This window comes from Eschrichtius robustus, chromosome 15 (genome assembly GCF_028021215.1).
Source record: "Eschrichtius robustus isolate mEscRob2 chromosome 15, mEscRob2.pri, whole genome shotgun sequence".
NCBI lineage: Eukaryota > Metazoa > Chordata > Mammalia > Artiodactyla > Eschrichtiidae > Eschrichtius > Eschrichtius robustus.
The window spans coordinates 58,867,908-58,882,903 of NC_090838.1; the positions used below are offsets into that span (position 1 = coordinate 58,867,908).

Below are 14,996 nucleotides of genomic sequence, written 5' to 3' on the forward strand. Positions count from 1 at the left end.
GTCCTGTTGTTGGTGGTTATAAATGTGATCACTTGCGGAAGGTGGTGTCTATCAGACTTCTCCAGAGAAGATGCTATTCTTTTTGTGAGTAATCTGTGAGTTATGCTTTGAGACTTCAGGAGTATTCTGCTTCCCATCAAGCTTTCACCTGAAAATTAACATCCATTGATACTTTACTGAGTCAATTAATGTTAGTAGTTACAAAATTGTGATTTCCTCATTCCATCATTTCTTCTATGTTAGCTGTCACTTGTTTATAAAGAAAGGCTTTTTCTCCCAGCCCTGACCCCAGCCCCTTTTTTTTTTAATTTTTAAATTAATTAATTAATTAAGTAATTAATTAATTTATGGCTGTGTTGGGTCTTCATTTCTGTGCGAGGGCTTTCTCTAGTTGTGGCAAGTGGGGGCCACTCTTCATCGTGGTGCGCGGGCCTCTCACTCTCGCGGCCTCTCTTGTTGCGGAGCACAGGCTCCAGACGCGCAGGCTCAGTAATTGTGGCTCATGGGCCTAGTTGCTCCGCGGCATGTGGGATCTTCCCAGACCGGGGCTCGAACCCATGTCCCCTGCATTGGCAGGCAGATTCTCAACCGCTGCGCCACCAGGGAAGCCCCCCAGCCCCTTTCTTGAGTTCAGTATGAACTCATGGATTATTTTGTATTGAGTGTGTTATATTCCATTATTATTATTATTCATATTGATGCCCAAATTATCTTCAATTTTGCTGGATCTCTGAACTCTTGGATGTGGGATGCATTTTCAGCATTTCCCACTCAAGGGGTGACTTTTTTGTGGTTCTCGCTCCCTGTCTTCTCTCTTCCTCCGAATTGCCACTTAAATTCTGTTCCAGCATAGATCCTGAAGCTTCATCCACATTTGGCATTTCTTTCCCCTCTTACATGTAAATTAAAGTTAGTGGTAATCTGTCTCCTAGTTGTGCTTTAGATGTGGAAAATAGGTGGTTTTATTTGCTGTATTTGTTGATCTCTGATTTTTTGGAGGATGTGTGGTGTGATTAGAAGTTAGGTGGCTACAATTATTTGGTAGGACACTGGAATTCCTCTATTTTAACTACTTTTATGGTTTTCTAAGATGCGAAATGTCTGACTTTCAAATGAAGTTTTTGTTTAAACCTGGTGACTCTTGGTAATCAATAAGTTAACTCAGATAAGCCTTTAGTACCTTTAGAAGGATGTTATGCCGTTGGTCCTACTCCCAGTAGTCTCTAGCCAGTGTACTCCTTTGAGTCTTTATGTTTCTTTGTTTTTCTGCAGCCTTTTTCTTTCCACCTGCAGACCAACATCACTGTTAATGCACTGACTACTAAACCCTATGCACTTTATTATCTGCTGTGAATAGACAACTGGGAATTCAGATAACTCATCTCATTAGACTTGGGTGTGATCTTAGAATAAACAGGACCACGTGAAAGCCTGAAGGCCTCTTGGAGCTTTATTTAGGGCTTGAGTTATCTTACAATGTCTATTTGCTTAATAAATAGCCATTCTTCCTTATTTCCAGTTTTTTAGTATGTTTTAGTTTAGACACTCAAGCTGATGTTAAATCATCTAAAAATGATATTTTACATAATGATAATGAGGGAAGCAGTACAGTACCAAGAGCAAAGATGTCTTTAGAATCACAAATCCTGGTCCTGCTGCTTATTGGCTGTGTAACTTTAAGTAGTTTAAGTAGTTGCTTAACTTCTCTGCACTTCCATTTCTCACCTGAAAAATAAAGATAGTAGTATCTTCCACAGGTTTTGTGAAGATGAAAAAAGATATATGTGATAAATATAGAGCAGTGCCTTGGTCTTGATAAATAATTGCCATTACAGTTAGTATGGTAATAAGAATGTATGAATGTTTACTCTGCACAAGGAGCAGTGATTGCTGTTACATAAAGCAGGTCATCAGATCTTCAGGATCTGTTTGTGACCTTACCCGCTTCTCACCATCCACATCCTGAAATTCAAATAAGCTTTAATGATAATTTGTTAAATCTCTAAACTTTCCACTGAAAAAGCATAAATTATTATTTTGTAACTTACTCATTATTTAGAGGTGTGGTTTAAAAGGGACAGGTATAGCTAAATGCCTGAATGATGTTAATTTCAAAGACTCTTTAAAACACTTTTGTGGGTACTATAGAAATGCACAGCTTGCGATGAAATTACATTGTTGTAGAAACATGTGTCCGCTAGAGGTCACATTATACTTTTATATTATTGCTTCCTGCAAAAATATGGTTTGAAAAAGAAAGAAACCCAACCTGGACTGTTACAGGAACCATCCTTATACGTCATGGTTTTATATTGGACAGTTTCTTACTCTGTCGGTTAGAAAATCAATTTGTATTATTGAAGTTAACAATGAGATATTACTCTCCAGGTTACAAATAGAAACTTCTTACTCCTCACCACAGAATAATTTGCAGTTCTTGAAACTACTTCTGAACGATTACCTGTAGGCATAGAGTAATATATGACTGTTTTTCTCAGGTATTTATTTTTGTTAGTAAGTATGGATTTGGAGTCCCACCTGCTTGAAGAGTTACCTACACAAGCAACTTAAATTCTCTGGACTTTCAGCTTCCAAATATGTGAAATGTGAATAATAGCTATGACAGTATTAGGGTGAAGCTCAATATTTAAGTGAAAGTTCTATGCAAATGATAAAATCTGTGCAAATGGTAAAGTGGATTATTAGAGAACTGCTGTTTTGGGCCCACTAAGGCACATTATGGGAAGAATATAGGAACCTCCAAATTTCTATCCTCTCTTTTCTGATTGAATAGGCTACTAGTTTATATTTAATTTTCTGAAATAGCCATTGTGGCTAATAGTGGATATATTTTAAATAGGCTACCTTTAAGATACTTTATTTCAGAAAGTGTTCTAAAAATCAACTGTAGCTGTGTGGAATATTCACTATGTGGAATTTATTCCACTGCGATGCTTGATGTTACTGTTTTTATATAGTCACAGCCTTAAGTGTGGAATTAGTCTTTGGCTAAAAAAATGAGTAATGATTCCTGGAAGTTTCATATTTTTGCAAGTTTTTGTAGAACTAATGGGTTTACTTGAATTTAGGCTTTGCTACAGTCTGCTTTTACTGATAATTTTGGTCCTGATGTGGATAAGGTCAGAGATGAAGTGATAGATACTAAGGTAATGAAGAGATAGGCCAGATAATTATGGTGCTAAGTAAAATTGGTGATTAAAATGTTTTCATTACATAAAGTCACAAATTACAAAGGTAATCTTAACTGTTCTGTTAATAGCCATGCAGGGAAGGCCTGATTGGCAATTTCAACGTTGAAAGTGCAAGCGATTTTTTTTTTTTTTTAAATTGTGGAGAGGGGAGATAGAAAGTGCAGAAGTGAAGGTTGCAATTTATTTTATTATTATTATTTTTTAAATATTTATTTATTTATTCGGTTGCACCAGGTCTTAGTTGCGGCAGGCGGGCTCCTTAGTTGTGGCATGTGAACTCTTAGTTACGGCATGTATATGGGATCTAGTTCCCTGACCAGGGATCGAACCCAGGCCCCCTGCATTGGGAGCGTGGAGTCTTATCCGCTGCGCCACCAGGGAAGTCCCCAATTTTTAAACTTTGGTGTGCGGAAGTGATTGTGGGAGTAAGTAGAACAGTGTTGGCTCAAAACAGGAAGCAAATATATATTTAAAAATTTTTTCTTCACTGTAAATACTTGGTTTTCACTGCTCCCTCTCCTACCTTCCTGTTCTCTTAACTACTGCTAATGGCCCTGAGCTCACATGCAGGTCTGCCTGACCTGGGTCTGCTTGACCCCAAAGCTTGTAGTCTTACCTTTTACATTTACCAGACTGCTGCTTTTTGAGACCTTCTGTCATTATAACATACTGTATCTTATCTGTATTTGGAATGCTTCCTGATAAGTACATATTATATAGATTTTTTTCTCATTTTATGAATTTTATTGATAAGAATCCCCACTAAATGTCTGTCTTGAATGGAAACCATCATGAAAGGTTTTGGGATCTGTTAGTTTCCAGCCTTGAGTCTCTGCTTCACTGTTTATTTTTCTGTGACTTTGGGCAGGTCCCTTAATCTCTGAGTTGTTTCATTATTTGTTCAGTGAGGATAGTCATTTCAAGATACAGTTGTTGAATGAATAATAGATTTCATATCTAGCCTACTAATTTCATAAACATTGCTGTGGGGTTTGTTGTTGTTGTTATTGTTTTTTAGGGAGGTGGCCGTGTTTGAAATTTTAATTTTTTTCCTCCTGTAGATAACAGATAAGAGAGTGTCCAGAAGACATGCCATTCTTGAAGTGGTGGGTGGTCAGCTTCGAATCAAACCGGTAAATATGTTATTAATGATTTATTTTAACATTTTCTCTCTTACGTGTTTCCAGCTCCTGATTGGACGGGCTTATTTTTCAGGTTGTGAAAATAGGGAATTAATGTCGGAATATGTTTTTCTTATTGCCAGAAGATAATTGGGAGATAAAGATCTAAACTATTTAAGCTACTTCTTTTTCCCATGGGGCATTGCTACATTTATGTAGTTAGAATCTTAATGAAAGGTCACACTACCAGTTCATGTGTACATTATGATTTTGTTCATGAGTAGGTATTACAAATAAGATTCTATAAGAAAGTCCATAACTGTGTAATGGTTGGCTTTTGGGGGATGGGTTAGCAACCAAAGTCACTTAAGTGTTATAGGCTTGTTTCAATAGATTTCTGTACCTAGAGTATTTTCCAAATTGGCTTAATAGAGATGCTTAATTGGAGTCAGGTCTATACTTGGATGAAAAGTATTCAGGTGTATTTTGAACTTCTGTGACTATTTAAAAGAGTATCGATAATATAAAATAAATATACTTAAAGGTGATTTTATTAATGGAAAATTCTTTCTTCAGGTTAAACTTTATCCTTTATGAAGTGGGTCTGATTTCTGTATGGGTGTTTAACAATGTTCAATCAAAGAAGACACCTTTTAGAAAACATTCTTTACCTTGCTTGGTCTTTAATTAGATTGTGTTGATATAAGTCAACAAGTGTCTTTTGAGCACCAAACTGTGGTAGATACAAAATTAGAAGTTAGAGCAAAAATTCCACATTAGATTATAGACTTTTAAAACTAAAATTTAAGAGGGTAACATTTTATTTAAACTATACCTTTGTTTATATTTATCTTTTAAATATTATTTAGTATAATTTTATGAACTTTTAGTATGTGACCGTATACACATGGGAAAAAGGTGTTTTTACCCTTTTCTTGGTACTATTATTTTTGACAACTTAGAATGTCTAATTCTACATAGTCAGCAAGTTGTTAAATGAGAATTAGAACTCAGGTTCTTTGAACCCTCTGCAGTATTTTTTTATTTTCATCACATTTTCCAAGTCAGGATTCTTTTGCCATGTTCTCTTCTTTAAAAAAAATTCTTGAAGTTAAAACTAATTGTTTCAACTTATCTTCACAAGACGTTTTAGTGCCTTCAGTTGAGTAGAACTTTAGAACTGAAAACAATCTTAGATTCAGGCTTTTGTATGTAGGAATTTGATTTGGGCCATAGCTGGCATTGCATATCAATGGAGAAGAGAACTTTTCATCAATAAATGGTACTGGGACGGTTTGTTGTTTGTTTGGGCAAAAAAATAAAAAAAAAAATTAGACCCCTACCTCAAACCATACACAAAAATCAATTCCAGATAGATTAATGTGAAAGTCAAAACTGTAAAACTGTTAGAAGATAACGTAGGATAAAACCTTTATGACCTTAGAGTAGGGAAAGGTTTTTAAATAAGATATAAAAAGCAGAAACTGTAAAAGAAAGATTGGAAAAAAGCCAATTACATTAAAATTAAGAACCTCTGCTGATCAAAAGACACTATAATGAAAATGAAAAGTACAACGGGGAGAAGATACTTAAAACACATATAATTGACAAAGGAATGATATCCAAAATTTATAGCAAATGCTTTCAGTCAATGAGAAGAAGATAATCCAATAGAAAAATGGGCTGAAGATTTGAGTGGCACATTGCAGAACTGGAAACCTGACTGGCTAGTAAACATGAAAAGCAGGTGCTCAGCCTTCTTATTAGATGGAGAAATAAATGAAACCACAATGAGATATGATTCCACACCCAACAGATTTGCAAAAATGAAAAGTCTAACAATGTCAGGTGTTGGGGGAGCGGTAGAACAAGTGGAATAGTTATGAGCTGTGGGTGGGAGCTTAGATGGTGCAGCCACTTTGGAAAGTAGCTTGACGCTATTTCCTAAAGATGAAGGCTTGTATTCCCTGAAAGCAGACCTCACGCACACACAAGTGTGTGTATACAAGTGTATTGGTACACACTTGTACCAATAGATATGTACAAGAGCCTGAAGAGCAAAATTGTTTATATGATAGCAAAACACTAGAAGCAACATAAATTTCCACCAACAGTAAAATCAATAAATATATTGTGATATATTCATTTAATAAAATGTAGTACAACAGTGAAGATACATTACTGTGAAAGCTGAAAAAGCATGGATTAAAATCAGGAACATAATACTGAATGATGAAAGCAAGCATTGGAAGAATATTTACAGTGTGGCTTCATTTATGTAAGATTAAAAATTCTACAAAGTAAACAATATATTCAGGGTCATAAACATAGGTGGTGAAACCATAAAGAAAATCAAGGAAGTGATAAACACAAAAATCAGGATAATTACATCTGAGGAAACTGAGAAGAGAGTGGTTAGGTAAAGACTCACTGGGAACATCAAAGGTAATGGTAATATTCTTAAACTGGGTGGTGGGTCCACACATAATATCTTACATGTATTATGTCTCTAAAAAATTATTATGGAATATTTATAACATGAAAAAGTGGTAAAGAATAGTACAGTATATTGCAGTTATTTCTGTAATGCCAAACTACCAAACATTGGAAGACATAAAAAAAGTTTTTTTAAGGAAATGTGCTAGTTCTCGTACTAGAATTTGATTGCTCTTTTAGAAAAATATTTAATTGGGTTTTGAATTTTATTCCAAGAATTATGAAATTCACTTTATATTAGTTGAAGGAAAGCTGCTTCTTGGACTTAGTGATATACGTATGGGTTCTTTGCTTTATGTAATGCTTGATTTCTTGTTTATCTTAATATAGTTTCAATAAAATACCTATCCCCTTGAAATAGATTTATTTATTTAATCAGCATCTTATTGTAGCTGCACCTTCAAGGTGCAATTTAGAGAAGTTTAGAGGAGTTCTAACACTGACTTTGTTAATGGAAGTTTAAGATGAGAAATAATGAGTATGAGATAGACAAATAACTTCCAGTTTATTCATTTTATCATAATGTATGCTAAATATCACTTATTCTCTGTTCTAGTCAATCAAAATTATTTGATCTGCTAAAGCAAATTATATATACAACTGTAATAAAGTGTTGAGAGAGAAGATTTAGTTTAAAAAACTTTGTAAAATTATATAAATAAATATAGCAGATATTTTGTTTTGATGACCCCTTCTGTATGCTGTATACTCCACTTTATGTTTAAGTAATTAAATCTTTTTTTGCTTTCCCTCAAATTAGAAATCTAAGTAAATAAAAAAGTAGCTTTGACAATGATAGATGAATGCAATTAGGGCAGTAACTAAGTTGGGCTTTTAAATTGGATGAATTTGTCTTTTTTTCCTGCTCTAATATTTCCCTTTAGAAAAGGCTCTAGCTCTTAGCAGTTCTTGGAAATAGTGCATGAGGAGATAATATTAGCTCATGAGGAGATGATGTTAGCTTTTTTGTGTGTCGTTTAAATTTAATGTACAGTCTGGTATCAGCAGGGAGAAAATGCATTCTAAAGGCAAAATGATGATGTTCTTTGTAAATGACTGTATCACCAGTGGTTAGTTATGTCATCAGGGTGAAGTCATAGCTGTCAATGCTTTTATTTCATTTTAATAAAAACTTACTGTTTGGTTGTTGGATGATTGAGAGAGTAGTTCTATAACTGTGTATAAATTGCAAAAGATATGTATTTTTTTGCCATTTGGTATTGATTCTCAAAATATGCAGCTTTGGGTGATTGTATCTTTTCTATTGCACAATGAAATTTCTGAGTTGTGATTGTTTTGCTTCCCATGAAATTATGGGTGCACTTGTAAAACAGCTATAAAATACTAAAATAGCTTTTCCACAACTCATTTTGTTTTAAAAAAAAATGCTTTCCAAATTAAAAAAACACAGAATAAGAGGAGCTCTTTTTTTCGGTATACATCAATCTTTGTTTAATGTTTAATGATAATTCCAAGAGAAAGCTATAGAAAATTGATTTGTATTTTAGTTCTAGTCCTTCAGGGATAATGCATCCTTTACACCATTTCTTTTTTTCTTTTTTTCTCATCTTTATTGGAGTATAATTGCTTTACCAATGGTGTGTTAGTTTCTGCTTTATAACAAAGTGAATCAGTTATACATATACATATGTCCCCATATCTCTTCCCTCTTGCATCTCCCTCCCTCCCACCCTCCCTATCCCACCCCTCTAGGTGGTCACAAAGCACCGAGCTGATCTCCCTGTGCTATGTGGCTGCTTCCCACTAGCTAGCTATTTTACGTTTGGTAGTGTATATATGTCCATGCCACACTCTCATTTTGTCCTAGCTTACCCTTCCCCCTCCCCGTATCCTCAAGTCCATTCTCTAGTAGGTCTGCATCTTTATTCCCGTCTTGCCCCTAGGTTCTTCTGACCATTTTTTTTTCTTTTTTCTTTTTTTTTTTTTTTAGATTCCATATATATGTGTTAGCATACAGTATTTGTTTTTCTCTTTCTGACTTACATCACTCTGTATGACAGACTCTAGGTCCATCCACCTCACTACAAATAACTCAGTTTCGTTCCTTTTTATGGCTGAGTAATAGTCCATTGTATACATGTGCCACATCTTCTTTATCCATTCATCTGTTGATGGACACTAAGGTTGCTTCCATGTCCTGGCTATTGTAAATAGAGCTGTAATGAACATTGTGGTACATAACTCTTTTTGAATTATGGTTTTCTCAGGGTATATGCCCAGTAGTGGGATTGCTGGATCGTATGATAGTTCTATTTTTAGTTTTTTAAGGAGCCTCCATACTGTTCTCCATAGTGGCTGTATCAATTTACATTCCCACCAACAGTGCAAGAGGGTTCCCTTTTCTCCACACTCTCTCCAGCATTTATTGTTTGTAGATTTTTTGATGATGGCCATTCTGACTGGTGTACGGTGATACCTCATTGTAGTTTTGATTTGCATTTCTCTAATGATTAGTGTTGTTGAGCATCCTTTCATGTGTTTTTGGCAATCTGTATATCTTCTTTGGAGAAATGTCTATTTAGGTCTTCTGCTCATTTTTGGATTGGGTTGTTTGTTTTTTTGATATTGAGCTGCATGAGCTGATTGTAAATTTTGGAGATTAATCCTTTGTCAGTTGCTTCACTTGCAAATATTATCTCCCATCCTGAGGGTTGTCTTTTGGTCTTGTTTATGGTTTCCTTTGCTGTGCAAAAGCTTTTAAGTTTCATTAGGTCCCATGTGTTTATTTTTGTTTTTATTTCCATTTCTCTAGGAGGTGAGTCAAAAAGGATCTTGCTGTGATATATGTCATAGAGTGTTCTGCCTGTGTTTTCCTCTAAGAGTGTGATGGTGTCTGGCCTTACATTTAGGTCTGTAATCCATTTTAGTTTATTTTTGTGTATGGTGTTAGGGAGTATTCTAATTTCATTCTTTTACATGTAGCTGTCCAGTTTTCCCAGCACCATTTATTGAAGAGGCTGTCTTTTCTCCATTGTATATTCTTTCCTCCTTTATCAAAAATGAGGTGACCATATGTGCGTGGGTTTATCTCTGGGCTTTCTATCCTGTTCCATTGATCTATGTTTCTGTTTTTGTGCCAGTACCATACTATCTTGATTACTGTAGCTTTGTAGTATAGTCTGAAGTCAGGAAGCCTGATTCCTCCAGCTCCGTTTTTCTTTCTCAAGATTGCTCTGGCTATTCGGGGTCTTTTGTGTTTCCATACAAACTGTGAAATTTTTTGTTCTAGTTCTTTGAAAAATGCCAGTGGTAGTTTGATAGGGATTGCATTGAATCTGTAGATTGCTTTGGGTAGTATAGTCATTTTCACAATGTTGATTCTTCCAATCCAAGAACACGGTCATCTCTCCATCTGTTTGTATCATCTTTAATTTCTTTCATCATTGTCTTATAGTTTTCTGCATACAGGTCTGTTGTCTCCTTATGTAGGTTTATTCCTAGATATTTTATTCTTTTTGTTGCAATGGTAAATGGGAGTGTTTCCTTAATTTCTCTTTCAGATTTTTCATCGTTAGTGTATAGGAATGCAAGAAATTTCTTGCATTAATTTTGTATCCTGTGACTTTACCAAATTCAGTGATTAGCTCTAGTAGGTTTCTGGTAGCATCTTTAGGATTCTCTATGTATAGTATCATGTCATCTGTAAAAGTGATGGCTTTACTTCTTCTTTTCCAATTTGGATTCCTTTTATTTCTCTTTCTTCTCTTATTGCTGTGGCTAAAACTTCCAAAACTATGTTGAATAATAGTGGTGATAGTGGACAACCTTGTCTTTTTCCTGATCTTGGAGGAAATGGTTTCAGTTTTTCACCATTGAAAACGATGTTTGCTGTGGGTTTGTCATATATGGCCTTTATTATGTTGAGGTAAGTTCCCTCTATGCCTGCCTTCTGGAAGGTTTTTATCATAAATTGGTGTCGAATTTTGTCGAAAGCTTTTTCTGCATCTATTGAGATGATCATATGGTTTTTCTCCTTCAATTTGTTAATATGGTTTATCACATTGACTGATTTGTGTATATTGAAGAATCCTTGCATTCATGGGATAAACCCCACTTGATCATGGTGTATGATCCTTATAATGTACTGTTGGATTCTGTTTGCTAGTATTTTGTTGAGGGTTTTTTCATCGATGTTCATCAGTGATATTGGCCTGTAGTTTTCTTTCTTTGTGACATCTTTGTCTGGTTTCGGTATCAGGGTGATGGTGGCCTCATAGAATGAGTTTGGGAGTGTTCCTCCCTCTGCTATATTTTGGAAGAGTTTGCGAAGGGTAAGTGTTAGCTCTTCTCTAAATGTTTGATAGAATTTGCCTGTGAAGCTATCTGGTCCTCAGCTTTTGTTTGTTGGAAGATTTTTTAATTACAGTCTCAATTTCAGTGCTTGTGATTGGTTTGTTTATATTTTCTATTTCTTCCTGGTTCAGTCTCAGAAGGTTGTGCTTTTCTAAGAATTTGTCGATTTCTTCCAGTTGTCCATTTTAGGCATATAGTTGGTTGAAGTAATCTCTCACGATCCTTTGTATGTCTGCAGTGTCAGTTGTTACTTCTCCTTTTTCATTTCTAATTCTATTGATTTGAGTCTTCTCCCTTTTTTTCTGGATGAGTCTGGCTAATGGTTTATCAATTTTGTTTATCTTCTCAAAGAACCAGCTTTTAGTTTTATTGATCTTTGCAGTTGTTTCCTTCATTTCTTTTTCATTTATTTCTGATCTGATTTTTATGATTTCTTTCCTTCTGCTACCTTTGGGTTTTTTTTTTTTTGTTCTCCTTTCTCTAATTGCTTTAGGTGTAAGGTTAGGTTGTGTATTGGGGATGGTTCTCGTTTCTTGAGGTAGGGTTGTATTGCTATGAACGTCCCTCTTAGAACTGCTTTTGCTGCATCCCATAGGTTTTGGGTCTTAGTGTTTTCATTGTCATTTGTTTCTAGGTATGTTTTGATTTCCTCTTTGATTTCTTCAGTGTTCTCTTGGTTATTTAGTAGTGTATTGTTTAGCTTCCATGTGTTTGTATTTTTTACAAATATTTTCCTGTAATTGATATCTAGTCTCATAGCATTGTGGTCAGAAAAGATATTTGATATGATTTCAGTTGTCTTTAATTTACCAAGGCTTGATTTGTGACCCAAGATATGATCTATCCTGGAGAATGTTCCATGAGCACTTGAGAAGAAAGTGTATTCTGTTGTTTTTGGACGGAATGGCCTATAAATATCAATTAAGTCCATCTTGTTTAATGTATCATTTAAAGCTTGTGTTTCCTTTTTTATTTTCATTTTGGATGATCTCTTCATTGGTGAAAGTGGGTTGTTAAAGTCCCCTACTATGGTTGTGTTACTGTCGATTTCCCCTTTTATGGCTGTTAGCATTTGCCTTATGTATTGAGGTGCTCCTATGTTGGGTGCATAAATAGTTAGAATTGTTATATCTTCTTCTTGGATTGATCCCTTGATCATTATGCAGTGTCCCTCTTTGTCTCTTGTAATAGTCTTTATTTTAAAGTCTATTTTATCTGATTTGAGAATTGCTACTCCAGCTTTCTTTTGATTTCCATTTGCATGGAATATCTTTTTCCATCCCCTCGCTTTCAGTCTGTGTGTGTCCCTTGTCTGAATTGGCTCTCTTGTAGACAGCATATATACGGGTCTTGTTTTTGTATCCATTCAGCCAGTCTTTTGGTTGGAGCATTTAATCCATTTACATTTAAGGTAATTATCAATATGTGTGTTCCTATTACCATTTTCTTAATTGTTTTGGGTTTGTTTTTGTAGGTCTTTTCCTTCTCTTGTGTTTTCTGCCTGGAGAAGTTCTTTTAGCATTTGTTGTAAAGCTGGTTTGGTGGTGCTGAATTCTCTTGGCTTTTGCTTTTCTATAAAGGTTTGAATTTCTCCATCGAATCTGAATGAGATCCTTGCTGGGTGGAGTAATCTTAGTTGTAGGTTTTTCCCTTTCATCACTTCCATATGTCCTGCCACTCCCTTCTGGCTTGCAGAGTTTCGCTGAAAGATAAGCTGTTAACCTTATGGGGATTCCCTTGTATGTTATTTGTTGTTTTCCCCTTGCTGCTTTTAATATTTTTTCTTTGTATTTCATTTTTGATAGTTTGATTAATATGTGTCTTGGCATGTTTCTCCTTGGATTTGTCCTGTATGGGACTCTGCGCTTCCTGGAGTTGATTAACTATTTCCTTTCCCATATTAGGGAAGTTTTCACCTATAATCTCTTCAAATATTTTCTCAGTCCCTTTCTTTTTCTCTTCTTCTTCTGGGACCCCTATAATTCGAATGTTGGTGCATTTAATGTTGTCCCAGAGGTCTCTGAGACTGTCCTCAATTCTTTTCTTTCTTTTTTCTTTATTCTGCTCTGTGTTAGTTAGTTCCACTGTTTTATCTTCCAGGTCACTTATCCATTTTTCTGCCTCGGTTATTCTGCTATTGATTCCCTCTAGAGAATTTTTAATTTCATTTATTGTGGTGTTCATCATTGTTTGTTTGCTCTGTAGTTCTTCTAGGTCCTTGTTAAACGTTTTTTGTATTTTCTCCATTGTATTTCCAAGATTTTGGATAATCTTTACTATCATTAGTCTGAATTCTTTTTCAGGTAGACTGCCTATTTCCTCTTCATTTGTTTGGTCTGGTGGGTTTTTACCTTGCTCCTTGACCTGCTGTGTATTTCTCTGTCTTCTCATTTTGCTTACCTTACTGTGTTTATGGTCTCCTTTTCGCAGGCTGCAGGTTCGTAGTTCCTGTTGTTTTTGGTGTCTGCCCCCAGTGGCTAAGGTTGGTTCAGTGGCTTGTGTAGGCTTCCTGGTGGAAGGGACTAGTGCCTGTGTTCTGGTGGATGAGGCTGGATCTTGTCTTTCTGGTAGGCAGGACTGCGTCCCATGGTGTGTTTTGGGGTGTCTGTGACCTTAGTATGATTTTAGGCAGCCTCTCTGCTAATGGGTGGGGTTGTGTTCCTGTCTTGCTAGTTGTTTGGCATAGGGTGTCCAGCAATGTAGCTTGCTGGTCGTTGAGTGGAGCTGGGTCTTAGCATTGAGATGGAGATCTCTGAGAGAGGTTTTGCCGTTTGATATTACATGGCGCTGGGAGGTCTCTGGTCGACCAATGTGCTGAACTCGGCTCTGCCACCTCAGAGGCACAGGCCTGACACCTGGCCGGAGCACAGGAAGGAAGGAAGGGAGGGAGGGAGGGAGGAAGGAAGGAATAAAATAAAGTTAGTAAAATAAAAAATATTTTAAAATATTAAAAATAAAAAAAATTTAAAGTAATAAAGAAAAAAAAGAAAGAAGAGAGCAAGCAAACCAAAAAACAAATCCACCAATGATAACAAGTGCTTAAAACTATACAAAAAACAAAAGAAAACAAAAACAGACAGAACCCTAGGAAAAATGGTAAATGCAAAGCTATACAGACAAAATCACACAAAGGAGCATATATGTACACACTCACCAAAAGAAAAAAAAGAAAAATGAATATATATATATTAAAGAAAAAAGGAAGAGAGCAACCAAATCAGTAAACAAATCTACCAGTGATAATAAACTCTGAATACAAAAGTAAGATAAACATAAAACCAGAAACAAATTAGATGCAGAAAGCAAACCGCAAGTCTACAGTTGCTCCCAAAGTCCACCTCCTCAGTTTGGGATGATTTGATGATTTGTTTTCTATTCAGGTATTCCACAGATGCAGGGTACATCAAGTTGATTGTGAAGATTTAATCCACTGCTCCTGAGGCTGCTGGGAGAGATTTTCCTTTCTCTTCTTTGTTCGCACAGCTCCTGGGGTTCAGCTTTGGATTTGGCCCCGCCTCTGCGTGTAGGTCGCCTGAGGGCGTCTGTTCCCCACCCAGACAGGATGGGGTTAAAGGAGCAGCTGATTAGGGGGCTCTGGCTCACTCAGGCCAGGGGGAGGGAGGGGTATGGAATGCGGGGCGAGCCTGCGGCAGCAGAGGCAGGCATGACGTTGCACCAGCCTGAGGCATGCCATGTGTTCTCCCGGGGAGTTGTCCCTGGATCACGGGACCCTGACAGTGGTGGGCTGCACAGGCTCGCGGGAGAGGAGGTGTGGAGAGTGACCTGTGGTTGCACACAGCCTTTTTGGTGGCTGCAGCAGCAGCCTTAGCATCTCATGCCCGTCTCTGGTGTC

General features: G+C 36.3%; 1 protein-coding gene across 2 annotated transcripts in view; it reads left to right on the plus strand.

The window, feature by feature from the left end:
* Positions 1-14,996, plus strand: part of APLF (aprataxin and PNKP like factor) — a 92,812-nt gene that overhangs the window by 10,753 nt on the left and 67,063 nt on the right. For both annotated transcript variants that reach the window (XM_068564899.1, XM_068564898.1), the window contains exon 2: positions 4,274-4,345. In XM_068564899.1, coding sequence (XP_068421000.1) covers positions 4,274-4,345 — 72 coding nt within the window. The remainder of the gene's footprint in view (positions 1-4,273; positions 4,346-14,996) is intronic.